General features: G+C 40.9%; 1 protein-coding gene across 1 annotated transcript; it reads right to left on the bottom strand.

The window, feature by feature from the left end:
- Positions 1-15,582: 15,582 nt before the first annotated feature.
- Positions 15,583-18,610, bottom strand: PPIL1 (peptidylprolyl isomerase like 1). Its single transcript, XM_042462780.1, is given in 4 exon segments — positions 15,583-17,219; positions 17,566-17,634; positions 18,420-18,441; positions 18,443-18,610. Coding segments are annotated over 4 exon segments (474 nt in total). The 5' UTR covers positions 18,605-18,610; the 3' UTR covers positions 15,583-16,998.
- Positions 18,611-19,542: the final 932 nt, after the last annotated feature.

Raw genomic sequence — 19,542 nt, 5'->3', positions numbered from 1 at the left:
ATTAGGTGCTTTTTTAAATGAGGAGGGTGTAACAAAGCTACATTGTAAAGCAACATCACAAAGGAGCAAAGTAACTTTAAGGATGTACCAAATAAGGCCTCTAGTTATTTTAACCAGCATTTTTATTTGTAAGAATGCTCTTAAATAACTTACCATCCCAGCCAGGAACTTTAACCATAGCAATTCAGTAAATTCAATTCGATGCCATATTCTAACTCTGAAACAGTAGATTAAATTATTATTTGACCCTAACTTTAGCTCCTTGAAACCTTTAAAAAAATTAAACTACCCAGTGTTGACACAGATGGTTGTGGACTTGCTCTTGAATTTAAACATAGGAAGCCAACTGGACTTTAATTATTAAGGGTAGTATGTAATAGGGTTGGGAAATCAGCAAAAAGAAGGAAAGTTTGGAGCATAAATGAAAACACTGATATTTTGAATATATTATACACAGAGAGAGAGAGAGAGAGAGAGAGAGAGAGGAGTTCAAGATACATTCAAAAATATATTTTGGAGATTCTGTGTTTCCCCATTAAAAAAAAACAACTGAGAGTCACTTCTGTGCTACCAGCTTTCAAAAATACAAATGAATATTCTAATGAAAAAGTGCCTTGCAGTCTTTACCAGTTTCTTTTATATAGTGATGATATGTCATACCTCTCCATTTTACATTATCGTTTATTATGTATATGAATATATTCACTGTGATTAGAAAGTTTTTCCTCCAAAAACCATATAACAAAAGCATAGTACAGTAATTAAAATTCCCAGTTTAAGTACAGATTATAATGTCTTTTAATATCACTTCCTAAAAATAGCTTACTGAGTCACATTCAGATGAACTTCCTCATTTTTTCTCTATGAATTCAGTCATGATGCTTAACGGCACATTCAATGACATCAAAACTCAGGAATGATTTCCTTGGAGACAGTTTTAAAACTCTGCCATGTATTTGTGCCAATTATTTGGGGCACAAGGTCATGTCCCCCCAGTATTTTAGCATCTAGATAGTTATCAACCTGGCCTGTTTCATGTGCCTTGTTTCCTGTTTTGTATTGCCTGATGCAAATAACTTGATTTGTTCACTTTCAAGAGGACCAAGTGAGATTCTCTTCTCATAGGAGGATATCACACAGACTGAAATTGGAAGTATAATCCAGTGTCATCCTGAAAACAATCATGCGTATTCACATTATTGCACAAAAGGTTACCACATGCGATCACTGGCAGCCCGAACGCACTCCGAACACAATCACGTGTCAATCCACAGTTAAGTAAATTCGGTGAACTAGAAGTCACAAACCCTATGCCTAGGCAACTTCGCACTCAGTGTGCTGTTGTTTGGTGTGATGTACATGTCTCCTTTGGTCCTGGTTCCTCCCCCAACAATCTGGAGGGGGGGTTCCCATGAAGCCACGCTGCAATTCCCCTTCAATTTTGCTTCCGCTTGTCCTTCAGCATTGCTGAGGGGGGGCCGCTGCCTGCTAATTAAGAGGAATGGCCTGGGATCTATTGGATAACCTTTATATTCTTGTTTTAACGTGACAAGAGCGAATATATGCTCGTTTTAATGTGAATAGAGCATGTTCTTTCAACCATTCTTCCCACCCCCCCTCCAACCTCTTTTGTAAATTGTGGGGTTCCTTGGTTCCTCTCTCTCACTCGCCTAAATATGCTATGCTCCAGTCATGTGGAGTCCAACTGAGCATGCGCAAGGGTGCCAATTCGCAATTAAGAACCGACCGATGTGATGGCTTAGTTCGCACAGAATCTGGGTTGCGTTCGGGGAGGCCATTACAGCGAATTTAAGGTACAATAAGTAAACACATAATTGTGTGAATTTTCGAATTGACCGCACTATCTTCTCTTTCGAAATTGAGAGCCTCCTGTCCCTTGTGATATCCTCCACAGCTCTCAAAAGCTCAAATCCTGCAAAAAATAGAAACTTGCACTAATTGATTGGCTACTTTGTTTCAGATGTCACCACAAAATCAAAGTAGACAATATTGAGCTAGATAGAGACATGTGTGTGTGTGCACACACACCTCCCTTCAGATTGCCCTTCAAGTTATGGCAACCCCATTAATTCCATAGGGTTTTATTAGGCAAGGAATACGCAGGTTTGCCAGTTCCTTTCTCTGAAATATAATTTGACCTAATACAAGGCAGAATCCTATGTTCTTTGTATAGTATTGTTGCAGTGATGGTGGTAGTAGTGATTATGATCATGGTGATGGTGGTGATGATGGTGGAGTCGAGGGCACAAGGAGTATTGTCCCATCCAGGGTCAGTCTTTCCGTTAGGCAGAATAAGGCAATTGTCTCAAGCAGTAGATGATGGCAGGAACAGTGGTTGCCCTAGTTTTTCTTCCTGAGCCTTCATGGCAATTCCTTTCTCTTGGTGAGCAGGATTATGGGTACCCAACAGTGTTTCTAGATTCCTGTTTCCCTTAAGTGGCCTCCTTTCCTTTGGTGAAATGAAGGGGCACTCTCTTGTTCAAAACCTAGTCCTGTTTTAAAAGATAAAGGTAAAGGTATTCCCCATTGACAAGGCTGTTGAGTCATGTCCAACCATAGGGGTCTCTGCTTGGCCATGCAAACCCAGTGGGTGACTTTGAACAAGTCACCCTCTCTCAGACTCAGAGGAAGGCAAAGGCAAAAACTCCTCTGAACAAATCTTGGCAGGAAAACCCCATGATAGGTTGGTCTTAGGGTCATCATAAATCAGAAACTACTTGGGGGCATACACCACAAACAACAAATCCACAGACTGGGACCATCAGATTATTTCGCTGCTATTATTATTATTACCATTACCACTGCCACAATCTTTCTTTGTTGTTGTTGTTGTGTCCCTTCAAGTCATTTCTTACTTATGGCAACCCTAAGGCAACCCTATGACAGAGTTTTCTTGGCAAATTTCTTCAGGAAGGGTTTCCAATGGTCATCCTCTGAGGCTGAGAAAGTGTGAGTTTCCCAGGGTCACCCAGTGGGTTTTTGGCTGAGCGGGGATTCAAACTTTTTTCTCCAGAGCCAAGTCCAACACTCATACCACTAAACTATGTTGGCTCTCTATCTTTCTTTACACACTTCAGCTTTTTCTGAAAACTCGGACCCAAGGCAGTTTACAAATTAAAACAAATACAATATAGTTAAAGCACACCAAAGGTAAACATTACAATAGAATTCAGCTATTGCTAACCTTAAAAATCATTGAAAACATGTAATTAAAAGTAATAAAAAGCAGTGAATAAAGACTATCTTCTAGCATCTTGAGATGTATCTCCCTTTCTCTGATGGATCTCATCAGTTGCTCCCCAGTTTGTGCTTGTTTTAAGCTGAGAATTATCTAGTATGTGGTTCAGAGAGAATAGGGAAGCCTGAAGCGGGGTTACAGATGATGCTATCACCCTTGCTTTGATCCTGCAATCCTTGGCTCCTCATAGGCATATTTCCTTCCTCTTGATGAAAACAGTTTCAGCAAATGTAATATTTCAAGATGCATATAGTCAAGCTATATACAGAGACTGTCTCTTAATTTTTTTCCTCCCTATTAGCCAGTAGTTGTAGCTAAGAACACTGAACAACCATACTTTAAAATTCTGCACAGTTTAAACAGCAGTGGGAGTTTAAAACAAATATAAAATATTACATAATGATGGACTGTTAAAGATAGGTATGGCGTATTTATTAATAGAGCAATTATTCTCTTCCATAGCAAAGATGCTAAAAGTAGGCCATGTTATCTAATTCTGCTGCATCCCTGCACCTTCAGAACAAAATAAAGAGCTGCAAAAAGTAAAGCTCAGAGTAGAATATTTTCTTCTTGATGATTTCTGTCAATAATTCAGGAGCCCCAAGCATGTTTTAGACTCAGACTTGTTCCTCTAAATCTCTTCTCCCTAGAAATAGCTTACAATAGTTTCCAGAGGCAGAAGTCATCCCTGCTGCACCACATGCTTCCAGGAGGTGACATTCAGTACCTGAAGCCCTTCAGCACTTCAGTGTAAGCGCATAGGCACTATACCACATAAAAATATAATCACCGTCTTGTGCACATTTTCAGCAGAACAGAATAGCTGTGGGTCTCTAGGTTCAAAAGCAATGATATTTTTCTTTATATTTATTTTAAAAGGGCTAAAAGGGGGAGTCAGTGGGGGAATTATGGTCTTCAAAGTTTCAGAGGAGCTGATATAGCCCTAGATCCTGGACAACTATCCATCACTGGTTTAAACTCAACAATATTGTTCTTGTTCTAAACCACAGTCTGATGTCAGTCTGAATACTCAAATATGTAGCTTGGAACTGTTTCTGAATGCAACCCTGAGCCCTGATGTCCAGGTTTTGGAGAGGAGAGGTGGAATCTTGCCCTTCCCAGTAGGCACAGGAAAAAACAAATTACTACAGCCTCTCCTATATTGTGTTCTCCCTCATTAATAACATTTCCATCTGACCACAGTTTGATGATGATTGGCCACAGTTTTCCTGGTTTTCATCTGTGAACTATTAGAAGGTATGCTATACCATACTGGCTCTCTTCCCCACATATGTAGTCTTCAATAGCAATAAACAATCTCATCATTTATTGCACATTAACTCTGAGATAATCCTTTATCCCAGCATAGTATGTATGTATGTATGTATGTATGTATGTATGTATTTTATATGCCACCTTTCTCTGACCCTTGGCAGCTTACAACAAGGCTAAAACAAGATAAATGATACAACTGACAATAAAAAAATTAAAAGACAATTAAACAGGCTATCAAATTAAAACATAATTAAAATTTTAAAAATATCAATAAAGTCAAAAACACAGTACACAGACCTTGCCCCCAAAAGACTTACTGCAATCAATTAATAATTAAATATCAATTTGAATAAATGGTCTTTTCTAGCCAGCAAAAAAAGAGTCAAGATGGGGTTAGTCTAGCCTTCCATGGAAAGGAATTTTGCAGCATTGGAGCAAACACTAAGAAGGTTTAGTGTAAAAGCAGGATCCTGACAAATGTCAAATGATGATAGAGAAAGAAATATCTGAGTCTGCACTTTCAAAGAGTGTCCTTTTCCTGCTGGGAAAAAAAGTGTTTTTCCACATATTTGAACTGAAGAGCATGACTTCTGGGACAGATGGTACAGGGTCAGAGATGTTCCAAGATTTTCATGCTTGAGGCAGAAACTCTGCATGCTTCTCCCCACAACCATGTAGCAGATATACAATAATATAAAACAGGATTGATGATTTTGTTCTTTAAAGGTCCCCTAGAATTTGCCAGTGGAAGCAAACTGCTTCATCCTTCCTAATGTCAGCACACACCTTATGTAGATTCCTAGCCATCATGGGCTTGCTTCTCATTTCAGAAAGCCGATACTGTCTGCATTCATCTAGTAATCCAAGCAGGGATCCCAGCGATTGTTGCACCAGGGCAGAGAGCTATAGACGTGACTCCTCTGTATATTTTATATAGCTTTTTGTTAATGATTTCTGCTGTAATGATACAGCTGATTCAGTAGTCTTGGCTCACTTTGCCCATCCAGTGAAAGCATCTGGAATCATGATTGCCCTTGGCAGTGAAGAAGCGGATGCTAATCATGTGCAAAATACAGTGACTCATTTGAGGTATGAGTATTACTTTCATGTACCTGACATCTCTGGCAATTATCAGCCAAGCAAATATGGATAGCTGCTGATGTGTGCCTATCCTGGGTTTCTAGTGGGGCTTGAAATTAACATGCTGCCATGTCAACATTCACAATGCCACTGCAACATACAAGAGTGATATCTCAAAGAGAGCTGTGCTGAAGAATCAAATGTATTCACAAAGCCAGCAGAATACAATAGTCAGCTGCAGGTGATGGTTATTATTTCTTATTTCCCAGCATACCTGTGCTGCATTTCAAGCAAATGAGATGTGACTAACAGACATGTGAGTTACTAAAGTGGTCACAGTTAACCTGGGTATTTCCAGCTCTGGTAAGAATACAGGAACACAGGAAACTGCCTTTCAATGTAGGAAGCAGTCACTTCCAGTCTTGTTTTTAAAGGCTTACACATGTAATACAGGTTAAGGGGAGAATGAAAATGGATTGAAATAGTCAAGCATGTTTCTTAGCAGGTGTAGTTGGCTTTTCTGATTCCCCGAAATTTTAAAGTGCAGGGGTGGCACAGTAAGGGTCTTGGGGTTGCAGTCTCTCCCTCATTTTGCCCTTCCTGATTGAAACTGAGGGAAGAGAGATTAACCACCACTCCCAAATTTGAAATCCCTCCTGACTGACCCAGAGGTTAAGGATTTATTGGCACAAGTGGGTCATTCGAAAGACTGTATCTTTTAATATGCAACTGGCACAATACCATTAGCAGAAGCCAACAAGGACCTGGAGCAACTATTGAAAAAGGTCTAGAAGGAAAGTGCCAAGGTAAGCTTGTTGTTGAACATTAGGAAAATAAAAATAATGTCCACAGAAGATCTACAAAAGTTCATCCTAGATAATGTGAAAATTAAAATAGTCAAAAAGTTCTCATACCTTGGTTCAAACATAAATCAGAACAGAGACTGGAGAAGGGTGCTGAGGACACCATGGACAGCAAAGAAGACAAACAAATGGGTTCTAGAACAGATCAAGCCTGAACTCTCCCTGGAAGCCAGGATGACCAAATTGAGGCTGCTGCACTTTGGCCATATCATGACAAGGCACTCATCATTAGAAAAAACAATAATGCTAGGTAAGGTGGAAGGAAGTAGAAAGGGAGGGAGACCACATGCCAGATGGTTGGATACAACCAAAGAGGCCACGGGCCTAAGATTGCAGGATCTGAGCATAGCAGTGGAGAACAAGGAGTCTTGGAAAAGTCTCATCCACAGGTTTGCCATGAAATGAAGTTGACTCAAGAGCAATTAACAACACAACAATCTCCCTATATGAGCCTGAGTTCTAAGATCTTTAGAAAAGCCTTTTTCTCTTGTTGTTGTGTGCCTTCATATCATTTCCTATTTGTGGCAACCCTAAGGTGACCCTATGATGAGGTTTTCTTGGCAAGATTTGTTCAGAGGAGGTTGCCATTGCCTTCCCTTGAGGCTGAGAGATTGTGACTTGCCCAAGGTCACCCAATGGGTTTCATGCCCAAGTGGGGAATCGAACCCTGGTCTCCAGAGAGATCTTGTAGCACCTGGTCTCCAGAGTCATACGAGTAGTCTAACACTCAAACCACTATACCGCATTGGCTCTCTTTTCTTTGGCCCGCTACTTTTCCAGGGTTGTTTAGTGGATACAAAGGAGAAAGCCTTTTTTGTGGCCACTCACAGACTTTGGAACTCCCATCATAAGAAAGCTAGCATCACTTTTTAGGAACTGAGATGTGCTTTTAATGGTGTACTTTTTTGGCTTATTTTCTATATCCTGTCTTTCAATCTAAGTGGTTTTAACTCTGTGGATGATTGAATTGTTTTAACATAACTGTCTCTCTGATATTGTTGTATATTTTTAATAAGAACTTGATTTAATTATTTGTAACTGGCCTTAAGCCCCATTTATTGAAAATGGTGGGATATAAATGAATAAAATCATCATCATCACCTCTTCCTATCCAGGATCACATTTGTAGAAATTGTAGCTGTTTATAAGGGGTTCCTCCTCTTTCACCTCTTTTCCCTCTCCGGAGAATTTAAACGATACTGCCAACAGAAACAGAAATCTTTTTTATTCATTAGTAGCACACAGATTCCTCAAATATTGACCCATGATAGTCCCATGGTCCCCAATGCCTATGAATGAATGCTCCACTTTGCATGTCATAAGAATACAGCTCACATCTGTCTCCCTTAAAATCTTAACCCAGGCAAGACTTTTTATCTGCTCATTTCAACAGGACTCCCCCTCCCACCCAAGATACATCCTTTGTTCTAAATATGTTTTTTAGCCTCTTTCTAATTCTGAATTCCCCTCTCAATCCTAATTACCATTAGAGGTGAGGACAGGAGGACTGTTTTGAGAAGCTGTGGAAGGCTGTCCAAAAAGCAAGTCTGATTCATTTCTGTGCCAACCATCCTTCATGTCATTTTGTCTGCCTATTCTAGATGTCATTTTTTTCTGCCAGTGACATGAGGATTAAATATGGTTGTGAGTGAGAATCAGCCCTGGGCAGAAACTGCCCCTGCATTCTGCATGATCAGTGATGCTGGGGCAATTACAGAAAATTATGCTGAAAAATTTAAATCTTTCTGTTTGTTATATTTCTTTGTAGTTCCTGCTCATACTCGGAGGCACTCTAATGCTACATCTTTGCCTGTCCTCATTCCCTTATCACAGCTGAGCCTAAATGAACATATTCATTGATGATTCTGATAATATAGTATGTCTTGTTGAGCCTTAGGCTATGGTACATGAGCTGAGTGACAATTTGACAGTCTCTGCAATTATACATACAGTGACACACTGTCACAGTTTCTCTCAAACACATGCTTCTAGAACAGCAAGAGAGCACAGAATAGCATGGCAAGAACTGAATAATTCTGCCTCCTCAAACATCCAGAGTCTAAGATCGGTAGCACTTCGTTCTCTTTACAATATAGACTTGCCACCATTGCATTTAATGAGAGCATTGCTGATGACTTTCATGACCTCTGCATAGCTGAAAGAACAAAAACATTCATTTCTCTGTCCCATGATACAGGGCTGTAGTGGCACTATAAAGCTGCTCCCACAGCTCCAATCAACACAACAGAAGTGAAATTATCTGACTTATAAATGACTATAATTACATTCTGTATATGAGGATTTAGGCACAGGGAAATTATGGGGCCACATCTGTGTTCACTGTTTACCACAGGTGCTGATTTGAAGCATCTGTGCCAACAACATATGGGAGTCAATGTGGGCTCATGTAATAAGGTGTTATTGTGTTACAGTATCAGATTGGGAAGGAGTACAATCTGTCAGTGACTGCATGGCAAAATAATATACTTTTGCATAAGTTATCCATATGCCTATCACCATTATCATCTCCTGCTAATAGGTGAGATTTGTATCTGCTTTTCATCCATAGTTAATCAAAACATTGCCATGAAATGCAGTGACATGGGGGAGGGGGGATCCATGGCCAAGCTGGCTGGAAGATTCTGGGGGCTACTGTCAAAAAAAGTAACTTTTCCAAGCTCTAGAAAAACCTTCCAAATGTTGACATATAGCTCTTCTAATTTCTGACATTTCAGCTTGATCTGACAGCAAAATTTCAAATTTTTAATTCACAGTGCAGTCGGAAGTCCTTGGGGGAAAGGGCTGTATGTAATATAATGAAGCCGTAAGCTCTATTCATATGGTCCTGAGGAATGGATACAGGTGTTCCAAATGCTTTTATCATTAAGTCTCAGTTATTGAGATGAGAATTCCCTTCAAAAACTGGTAGTGTTAGCAAGGATTTTTGCTGGGCTGAGGAGTTGCTATAGCTAATTGGCAATTAGATGCTTACACACAAATAATTGCCTTTCCTGTAAGACATTGTCACTGTGAAGGTAATAAAAGGCAATTATATTTATAAGGTAATTTTCACTCAGTTCAAAGTTTGCTGCTATACTTCAGCATTATAAGGACACCAATTATAAAACAACCAATGAGGAAGAAAAATATTAGACTACTGGATTACTGTTAAGAGATTAACAATCTGATTTGGGACCCTTTATTCAGTAGTAAGATCACTGAGTTAAACTAGACTTACTCATTTGTTCAAACCATGATGACCATCTTCTTCAGCCATGAGAAATCACTCTATTCCAAGATCAATTTTTACAGATATTCTGTTAATCGGCTATCCCTTTCTTGCACCTTGTCCTGTGATTATGGTTACATGAGACACTATTCTACCTACACTGCAGAACTGTGTGATCAAACCGCTTCTCTGATGTGGTATAATTACCTTTTCCAGGACATTCCTAGTTTTGGAAAAAGTGCCCTTCCTGCTTCATGCATTGTACTCCTTTAAAAATTACCCATCACTTAGAGCATAGTCCAACAGTAGCCTGGACATGGGTTCAGTTGCTGAGGAATCAGTGGGGCCAGCAGGGGAGATCTCAGTCCCAAATAGCAGCCTGAAGAGCTAAAGACCCTTCAGCCAGAATGTACTAAGCCCAGAAACCCATAGGTCTGAGAACTCCAAACCTGAAAGCTATGAGCCTAGGTCAGAATTTGGAGTAAACATGCCCACTCCAATAGCTCCACCATCTCTGGACTCAGTATATGAAATACAAGAGTAAGTTTTTGGGGAGAAAAAGAAATGCTTAAAGGCTTCCAACTTTGTGGAAGAGGATGGAGCCTGAGTGGGATGGTCTAGGTCAGTGGACCTCAAACTTTTTTGGACTACCGCCCCCTTTCCTCTTGGGCGATAACACTAATGCTCCCTAACACATTTTTTTTATATTATGCAGAAGTCAGCCGGCCAGCAGCATCTACCTCAGTTGCACCCAGCTCACTATCTCCTCCTCCTCCTCCTCCGCCTCTCATGTGCCAATAAAGCAATGGCAGTGGCCCAGGCCTCTTCCCTCTCATCCTCAAAAGGAAGGCTGCCTGCTTTGTTGCTGCTCTCAGGGTGACTGGGTGTAAAGGGGACAATGCCCGAGCAACCAGTTGAGCAGTGACCAGGCAACTGGTTACCTTGGGAGAAGGAACTAAGCAGTTTGCTGAGTAGCAAATGAGAATTCTCTCACCCATGCCAGCTTTACAGTAAATGCCTACATGGGCAAGAGGCTTCTCAGTTGCTGCTCAACCAGCTGTTTGGTGGGTGCTTCCTTTGCATCCAGTCACCTTGGGAGCAGCAACCAAGCAGTTGGCTGAACAGTGACAAGGAAGCCTGTTGCCCATGCTGGTCTTGTTGCAAAGGGCAATGTAAGCGAGAACCTTCTCAGCCAGTGCTCAACCAGTTGATTGGTTGCTGATCCCTAGGTGACTAGGTGCAAAGGGGAAGCTTTTCTCCAGTGAAAAACACTCTCAATGCTGCTTCAATAGGGGAGAGAGAGGCTCAGCCAGCTTCCTAGTTTTCTTCTCAATGAGTAAACGACTCTCAATCTAAGAAAGGTGAGAAAGGCAAAGGATGCTTTCAAAGTATCGACTCTGGATAGTCTTCCCCCATAGTCAAAGCCTTCCTCTCACAGCTTCAAGTTGCCACTGCCCCCCAAAAATTGTTTCTTCTGCTACTTCTTCTCTCACCCTTCCAATGAAAGAAATCAGGACCAGTAGTGCAGCTCCAACCTGCCAGCCAAGTCCCAGAAAAACTCATAAAGCTTAAGCAGTGTCCCAAATGTCAAAGCTCCTTTTTTGCTACTGCTTCCACCCTCTGACTCCACTGCCATGTGCTATGATCTCCTTCATGGTCATAAGGCCACTGGTTCTCCTTGTCTTCCTTGCATGTCAATACTTTGACTAAAGATCCCTCTTATGTCCCCTTTTCCCTCACTGTCCCCTGAATGTCTCCATCAGACTGTGTGTGTGTGTGTGCGTAATACAGTACTCACTTTGGAAATAACTGATCTAGGTGAAGAGCAATAAAAAGGATGGAAACATTACTGGAGCAAAGTACCTACACGGAGCTCTTCTTAGGTGCTGTTCTGTTATAAATCTTGCCAAGAACATCCCATGATAGGTTTACCTTATATTTGAAGGCACACAACAATAACAGAAACAGCAACAGCATTGTTATATCCCTTCAAATCCACTAGAACTTATGATGACCCTATCATAGGGGTTTACTTGACAAGATTTATTCAGAGGAAGTTTGTCATTGCTTTCCTTTAAAGTGAGTGATCTGCACAATGCTACACAGTTTCTGTGGCTTAAGATGGATTCAAAGTCTAGCTTCCCAGAGTCCTAGTCCAATGGTTTGACCATTACACCATACTAGCTCCCTTTTAAGATGCACTTCCATAGACTTTTACAATGAATTTCCCCTTCAGGCCTAAAGAGCAACTTGGACAACATATTTATTTGAAGGGGGTCCTCATAGGAGTTATATACAAATGTTTAAATAAGTATCAGAATATTACTATATTGATGCAGAGGGAAGGATAGGACTGGACTTTTGGAATTCTCTCTTGTGTTAATTTGAGCCTGTTTGACAAGAGCAGGGCATAGTGATTTGGTACATAGATTTATTCATGCAGGCAGAGAGAACATAATTGTTTTTGAAACATGTCACTATTCTATAGTGTAAGGAATGACATGAGAAAAACTGGGACACATGCAGCCAAACAGCATCAGTGTGTTCAAGATGGCAAGTTATGAATCAGGATACCCACACAAGCTAGGAGATACTGCAGCAATTTGCTTTTGCCTGAGCCTGCAAGGAAAGAACAAGATTCCCCCCCCACTCCACACTTTTTCCCCTTTCTGGGTTAACTGGAATGGAGATAAGCTGTGGGCAAAGGGGGAAAGTGGGAAGAGGAGAGAGAAACTGGGACATTTTAAAGCAGCTAAAAATAGGATGACAGAAGATTAATCAGGATGGTTCCTACCAAATCAGGGATTCTTGGAAGGTATTTATTCTTTCACTTTGTACAGTAGGACCTCAGTATGTATGGACTTGCCATCTGCAGATCCCAGCATCCGCAGATGGCAAGTCCATGTTGGGGGGGGCAGCAGAGGAGGAAGCAGTGGAGAAAGAGGAGGAGGAAGATGCGGCAGCGCAGAGGAGGGAGGCGGTGGCAAGAGACAGAGGAGGAGGAGGAGGAAGAAGAAGGAAGAGGTAAAGGCGGCAGTGGCCCTAGGAAGAGGAAGAGGGAGGAAAAAGAAGCAGCAGAGGGAAAAGCAGTTTCGGGAAGAGACGGAGGAGGAGGAAGAGGAGGCAGCTCCCTGTCGCTAGGGTGGCATGGCCGCACCACCATTGAGGACAATGGGATTTGAACATTCACAGATTTTAATATCTGGCATGGTTGACCCCCCACCCCCCCCACCCCGCAGATACCAAGGGCTGACTGTAGTTGCCATGGCTAAAGGATGGGCAATAGGAGCTGTGGAGGGGCATTGCCCCACATGGATCTAGACCTCTAGGCCTCAATAGAAAACTGAGGACTATCATGTGGTGAACTGGCAAATCTAGACAATTGCTGCTTATCTCTATGATAGGGGAGCACTAGGTCGGATGAATAAATGTAATAAATACACTGATGTAATAAACAGTGCTAAGAGCAGTAGAGTGGTGTAATGGTCTACTCTAGAGGGAAAAGCTTTTCCAAGCATTAATTCTCTGCAGGCTAAAGACTTTAAAAATGGAAAAATAACTGAAATGACTCCCAAGTAAAATGAGGTAGAAGTGCAAGCTGATTTTATAGTAAAAAGAATTCCTTTTTCATTTAAAAAAAAGGCAAGGAAAAGATAGCAGGAGAAGCCAACATAACAATCTATACTCAATACAATCTGTTTCTCACAGTAAAAGATGGGGGGGTGGGGCCGCAATAACATGGAAGGTAAAAACCCTTTTCCTATCTAAGGGAACTTAAGCTAAGCTTAAGGGACTATAGGCTAAAACATACACATGGATTTTCTCACCCTCCAACATGAAAATGGCAGCAGAAGGTAGGGAGGCAGGTCTAAGAGAGGGGAAGGTCACAGAGAAAGAGAGATCCAAGAGAGAAGCAGGCCAAAGAGAGAGGTTCTCTATGGGCCCAAACAGACAGGCCAAAATAAAGCTGCTTCGAGTCACTTTGGAGGTATACTGTTTAAATGATGAATGTGTCCTAAGAGGTTAGAAGCCACGCCAAAGCCACACTCTAGTCTTAAGGACTGCAGCGTAGCTTTGTCACAGCTTCTGGCCTCTTAAGTTGCATGTATCATTTAAACAGCATACCTCCAAAATGACCCAAAGCAGCTTTATTTTGGCCCTTAGGAGGGGGACAGACCATCCAAAAAGGACAGTCTCCCGGTGCCCAGCTTTGGTCTGCGGGGAAGTCACTGCCTCCAGACCGCAGGATTTCCCCGCGGACCAAAAAGAACCCGCCAATGGCGCACTTGCGACATCACAATGGTGTTGTGATGTCCGGACGCTTGACGTCCGTCACATAATGATGGCAGCGCACATCTGTACAGGGCGCCGCCATTTTGACACCCTCATCACGCGCGAGGGGCGTCTAGAAGCGCCACCCCTCGTACGTGACGAGGGCGTCCTATCGCGCCCATCTGGACTGGGCCTATGTTTCTCTGTATTTAAAAGGTCTTCCTAACTTGAAGGGTGTTCTCCTAAGACTGAAGGGAACACCTCAGGATGGGGCAAACATGACCTTAGTATGTACTTTAAAAAGGACAACCTTCCCTTCAGGTTGTGATAATGGCTCTTAAGCGGTTTGAGCAAGTAGAGACAATGGGTTTTGTACCCAGGATAAAGGCAAATAGTATATTTACCTCAAAGTGCGGTGTACCAATCCAAGCCAGTTCAGCACGTTTCCATTCCATGGAAGTAAACAAGACAATTAAACACTGATTGGCCTCATTCAATGCAACCATTTCCTTGTCAGCAGGAGGGGGGAGTTTCAAAATTCCCTGTTTGCCCTTCAAATAAGGCTTGGCTTTTCCAAGATGGACAAACGGTCCAGGCCACCTTCAGCCCTAGCTTGTCCAGTATGAATTCTTAACAATTTGTGCAGATTTTGGCAACAGACTGTTTTCCTATCTTATGCATCTAAAAATATTCATATATATTAAGCATAATGTGTAACAATAGAGGCAACTCCACTGAGCTTTCTTAAAGCACACCATGCTTATTCACCAATAGAAATTTCAGTGTTCCCCAGTCCTATCCATACAGTTATACTAGGCAGGCAGCCTCATCCTTAAATGAGCAAAGTTGCCTTCACCTAAGATTGACTTTCTTTTCCTGATCAATTAGTTTAATATATAAAAATATCAAAGCAGCTACTTCAAGAATTTTCTTTTGGAAAACAGTAAGAGACCATGGTATGAATAATATTTTCCCTCCAGCTCATCATATTAAAAAATGTACGGTAGTAAGACGCCTAGGAAAATGAAGTGGGAATTTAAGATCACAAAGCCTGCAATCTTCCAACCAGCTGTGAGATCTTGGGAATGTATTTTTAAAAGTTCCCAAGCTTTGCTGGTTATCTACAAGGAATCCAGAAAAGATCTTATATTGCACTTCTGTGTTGTCAATGAGATTCTAACTGGAAAATCTAAATACTGAAAAAGAACAAAAAGTCATTGGAAATTTTAAAGTTCACATTGTAAAGATACCTGACTTTCAATTATTTTGCTTAGCAGCTTTAACAGAAATATTTTAGACTGGTACTTGCAGATGATGGCTACAGCTTAAGCAGGGCCAAGGCAGTTTCATTTAACCAGTTCAGCTTGACTAATTCGGAACACTTGCATTATTAACACCTTACAATTTCTGCTTCCTGGCTTTCATGGCTCTAGCTTCACATTATGATCATTGGTAAATTTTTCTCATCAGCAGACTTAGAAGGGTAGGTGTGGGATTACACTGCCCCCCTATGGGCTGATTGAAGATGGCATAATACCAAGCTACATATAGAGAAGTTTAAATTTATTTTTTAACAGGGCAAAATATTAGGAACAGAGCACAAAATCTTGTTACATGATTGCACAGGTTTTTGTTTGTTTGTCTGAGATTGTTTATTAGTGGTCCAGAATAACAATCAGATGTTTCCTTAATAGGAGCTAATGGTCAGAAAATAAAGTTGATGGGAGAAGGTGGTTCTCGAAGCATGCATAGCTTTTCCAGAAGAAGCAGTTTTTGGAAGTGGGAAAGAAGCAGTTTGCTGGGAATTGGCTGAAAGTACCTAGTATGCACAGGATGCTTCTGACTGGGATCTTGATGTGGGAGACTGTGTATAAATATGCACATATCACTTACTTCCATATGTTTTACTTTTATGTTTGTAAATCTAATGAGAGCTGGTGTAGTAGTGCTTTGAGTGTTGGACTACAACTTTGGAGACCCAAGTTAGACTGGCCTGCTCAGCCATGAAATCCACTGAGTGTCCTTGGGCAAGTCACACTCTCTCAGCCTCAGAGAAAGAAAAAAGCAAACCCCATCTGAACAAATCTTACCAAATCTTGCTGGTGATTTGGATGTTATGAAGTAAATTAGCTAGAGACAGACAGACAGACACTGAGGACAGGTTAACTTGCAAGACTGGGCTTATTATCCTAACAGCTGGATTATAAGGAGTCTCTACTATAGTAAATCCTTAATAGTTGGGCAGATAAGGTGTAATCTTTTTACTATTAAAACAAGCCAGCCAACTAGTGACTCTCCAGATGTTCTGAGCTTGTAACTCACAGCACCTTCACCACTCACTGGCTAAGGGTGTCTAAGGCTGCAAGAAGTTGCAGTTCAATAGTATCTGGATGGCCACAAGTTTCTTCTCCCATATTTTAAAAGGTATGTAAGGAATTTTTCTGTTGGAACATGGGTCAAACACACTATCAAGGTTCTTTATGTACAGAAACAGAAGGTCAAATTTTCTTATTTGAGATTTAGGCTTAATATTACCTATGCATGTAAGCCATTATAAACTCTTATACTAATTCTAACAATTGTCTTCTTTTTCTTTCCACTTGGAAATGTACAATGGTATTCCAGTACTGCTTTGAGACCCAGGTAAACACTCAGCTGTGGTTGCATGCAGTTCTGTGGACTTACCAAATCCTAGATGTTGCCTGCTCTTGTTCTGGGACATCTAAGACTCTACCAATGGACTGATTGCTACTTTCCAATCAAGTTACAGGCAATAAACAATATTAAGCTTACAGGAATAGAACCACAATATGATGGCAACTTCCCCCAGCCCAATTAAATAATTCAGAACATTTCTTCATAAAATTAACTTTAATAAAAAGGTTAATAAATTCAGAGAATGCATTTTGGTATAAAATTACTTTGCAACATGTTTTGTCTTGGAACACAACAAGTATGATCTAAAAAACAGAGCACAATGGAATACAATTCAATTCAACAAGTATTTTACCACTTCTAGCCTAGCCTGAGGGATAAACTTTCAGGAGCTTTACATCATCCACTGGTCGATCTTGTGCGTTGGTTTCCACCATGCCAACTCTGTTGACTATCCCAATTCCCTGGCAAACACGACCAAATACAGTGTGCTTCCCATCAAGCCACTGGGTTGGCGCTAATGTGATAAAGAACTGGCTGCCATTGGTATCTGGACCTGCATTCGCCATAGCAAGGATTCCAGCACCTTAAAGGAAAAAACGTGTTACCAATTAAAGCCTCCCAAGTTATTTTTTTCTGACACAGAGAAATCCAAATACTGTAGTAACATTTTGCTGGGTTTTTTTTAAGCTATCATTTCAATGGGTCCATTCTAAGCAGGGCTAACATTGGGTTTAGCTCACTGTTTTAAAGACAAAGTATTAGTGTTCTAATTTGCTTTACTGTCCTATAATGCATTGATATGCATTGTTCACCAATCAGATATATCTTATGGCATAAACAGCATACATTTATAAGTCTGAAAATTACTTTTTTAAGATGATGAAGCATTTTGTCTGGAATATTTAAACAGCTCTCAAAATATTACCTACCTGTAAATTTTAGCTCTGGATGAAGTTCATCTTCAAACTGCTTGCCATAGATGGATGCTCCTCCTCTTCCTGCCATATAACAGGAATATATAAATTAATTTGCAGAGCCATGAGGCATATTCATTTTTTCCTGTAAGCCTGCACTACAGACCATCTACTTTTATGAAGTTCTCTTATACTATTGTAAGAAAGAAAACACTGATTATCAATAAATGCCATTCCCAGTCACTGGTCCTCCATATGTTTTGGATTCCAGGTGCATATTCCCTAACCAATGGCTACGCTGATGGGAGCTGGACACAAAACAACTAAAGTAGAAATGGACAATTTCAGCAAGTTCAGAGGCAAAATCCTGCCCCCAAACCCACCAAGGGCCAGCCCCCTACTGCTCTGTTTCCAAAGTTTTCTGGAAGCACTAGTTAGGACAAGAAGAAAAATGTGGTGTGTGCACCTTGATTACAAGGCTAATGGAACACGCTTCTGGAGTTCTATTAGCTTCAGATGAAAAGCACATAACCCAAACAAGCCTTGCTTTAACTAAGAAAAAAATAATAATTTTGCTGCTACTACTGTGGCAATTTCGATCATAGAGTGGGGATGTCAGAGTGACTGGGGAGTCAAAAAATGAGCAGGGGAATATATACAGTATGCATGTTGCCCACCCCACTCTAAAGGGCACCAACTGGGGAAAGAGAGGAGGGAGGAGAGCAGATAACTGAAACAGAGCTATGCAATCTGTTTGATTGCCAAGACCTGCTGTCTCGTTAAAGTAGCAAAGTATCTTTGCTGTGTCCATTAATTTTGTCAACACACCTAAACATTATACATAGCATTTATTTTGAACATATTCTTACCAGTTCCTGTTGGATCTCCCCCCCTGGATCATAAAGTCCTTGATTATCCTATGAAACTTGGTTCCATTGTAATAACCACGTCTGGCCAGTTCTGCAAAATTCTTACAGGTCTTGGGTGCATGTTTCCAATAAAGCTCCATAATAATGACACCCATACTGCAAAAGACAGAGAGGATTTCAAACATGTGTGCTCACTTGTAATGATTCAGGAAGCAGAGTGGAAAGTTACTTTAAAAAAAAAGTAGTTTATTTCCATTACAGTTCAAAGTCACCTCTCCTTGTAACTATTACTGGTACTGGTCACACACATTCTAGATTATTCAGTATAATAACATCTAAAACCCACAAGACAGTGACACCTTTATTGGTCAACAAAAATGCACAAAATACATGTTGCGAGTTTTTGAAGCTCCGCTGGCTTCTTCATCAGGCAAAGGTGTTAGAAAATGAATCAGGAGGAAATGCTGATGGAGTCATATGCCTACAGTTTGTCAGGATGATGTTATATTTGTTCTCAGTTAAGATGGTATGGAAGGAAATCTACGTAGGTAAAGGCCATACTTCCTCCTTGGCTACGTAGGTTCTGGGAGACAACAGGTTGTAAACTCCAAGAAATAGAATTTAAAGTCCATTAGTAAAACAAAAAGAAACCTCCACTGAAATTCAAGTTCTCTCTGTCCTGTGCTGAAGCTACCCGGCCCTCTTTTTGGCAGAGAAAACTGGATTTCTCACGAAGTCTCTGTGTTGTTACATTTGGTAATATTTTAAATGCACTGGAGGGGGACCAAATGTAGCACCAATTAAAAAAATGTTTTACCTTTGATGGAGGTAAAAGATCTCAGAGTTGAGCCCCAGTCACCTGGCTCCCTCTGTTTCCCTGTTGCAGTAGAAATGTGTTATCCTCAAATCCATGAAACTTACCCAGGGTAGCCATGTTGGCCATACAGCAAACTACATTCAGGCAGGAGGTATAGCTTCTGGCTACACAGATATCTCTTTGTACCCTCTTAACTGATTCTGCATGGTGTAGTGATGAATGACGACTCCGGAGATCAGAATTCAATTCTCCACTCAGACATGAAACCCACTGGATTACTTTGGGCAAGCCCCATGCTCTCTGCCT

The sequence above is a fragment of the Sceloporus undulatus genome, chromosome 4, assembly GCF_019175285.1.
Source record: "Sceloporus undulatus isolate JIND9_A2432 ecotype Alabama chromosome 4, SceUnd_v1.1, whole genome shotgun sequence".
Lineage (NCBI taxonomy): Eukaryota > Metazoa > Chordata > Lepidosauria > Squamata > Phrynosomatidae > Sceloporus > Sceloporus undulatus.
The sequence above is the reverse complement of the archived record's forward strand: the minus strand, read 5'-3'. Positions and strand labels throughout refer to the sequence as shown.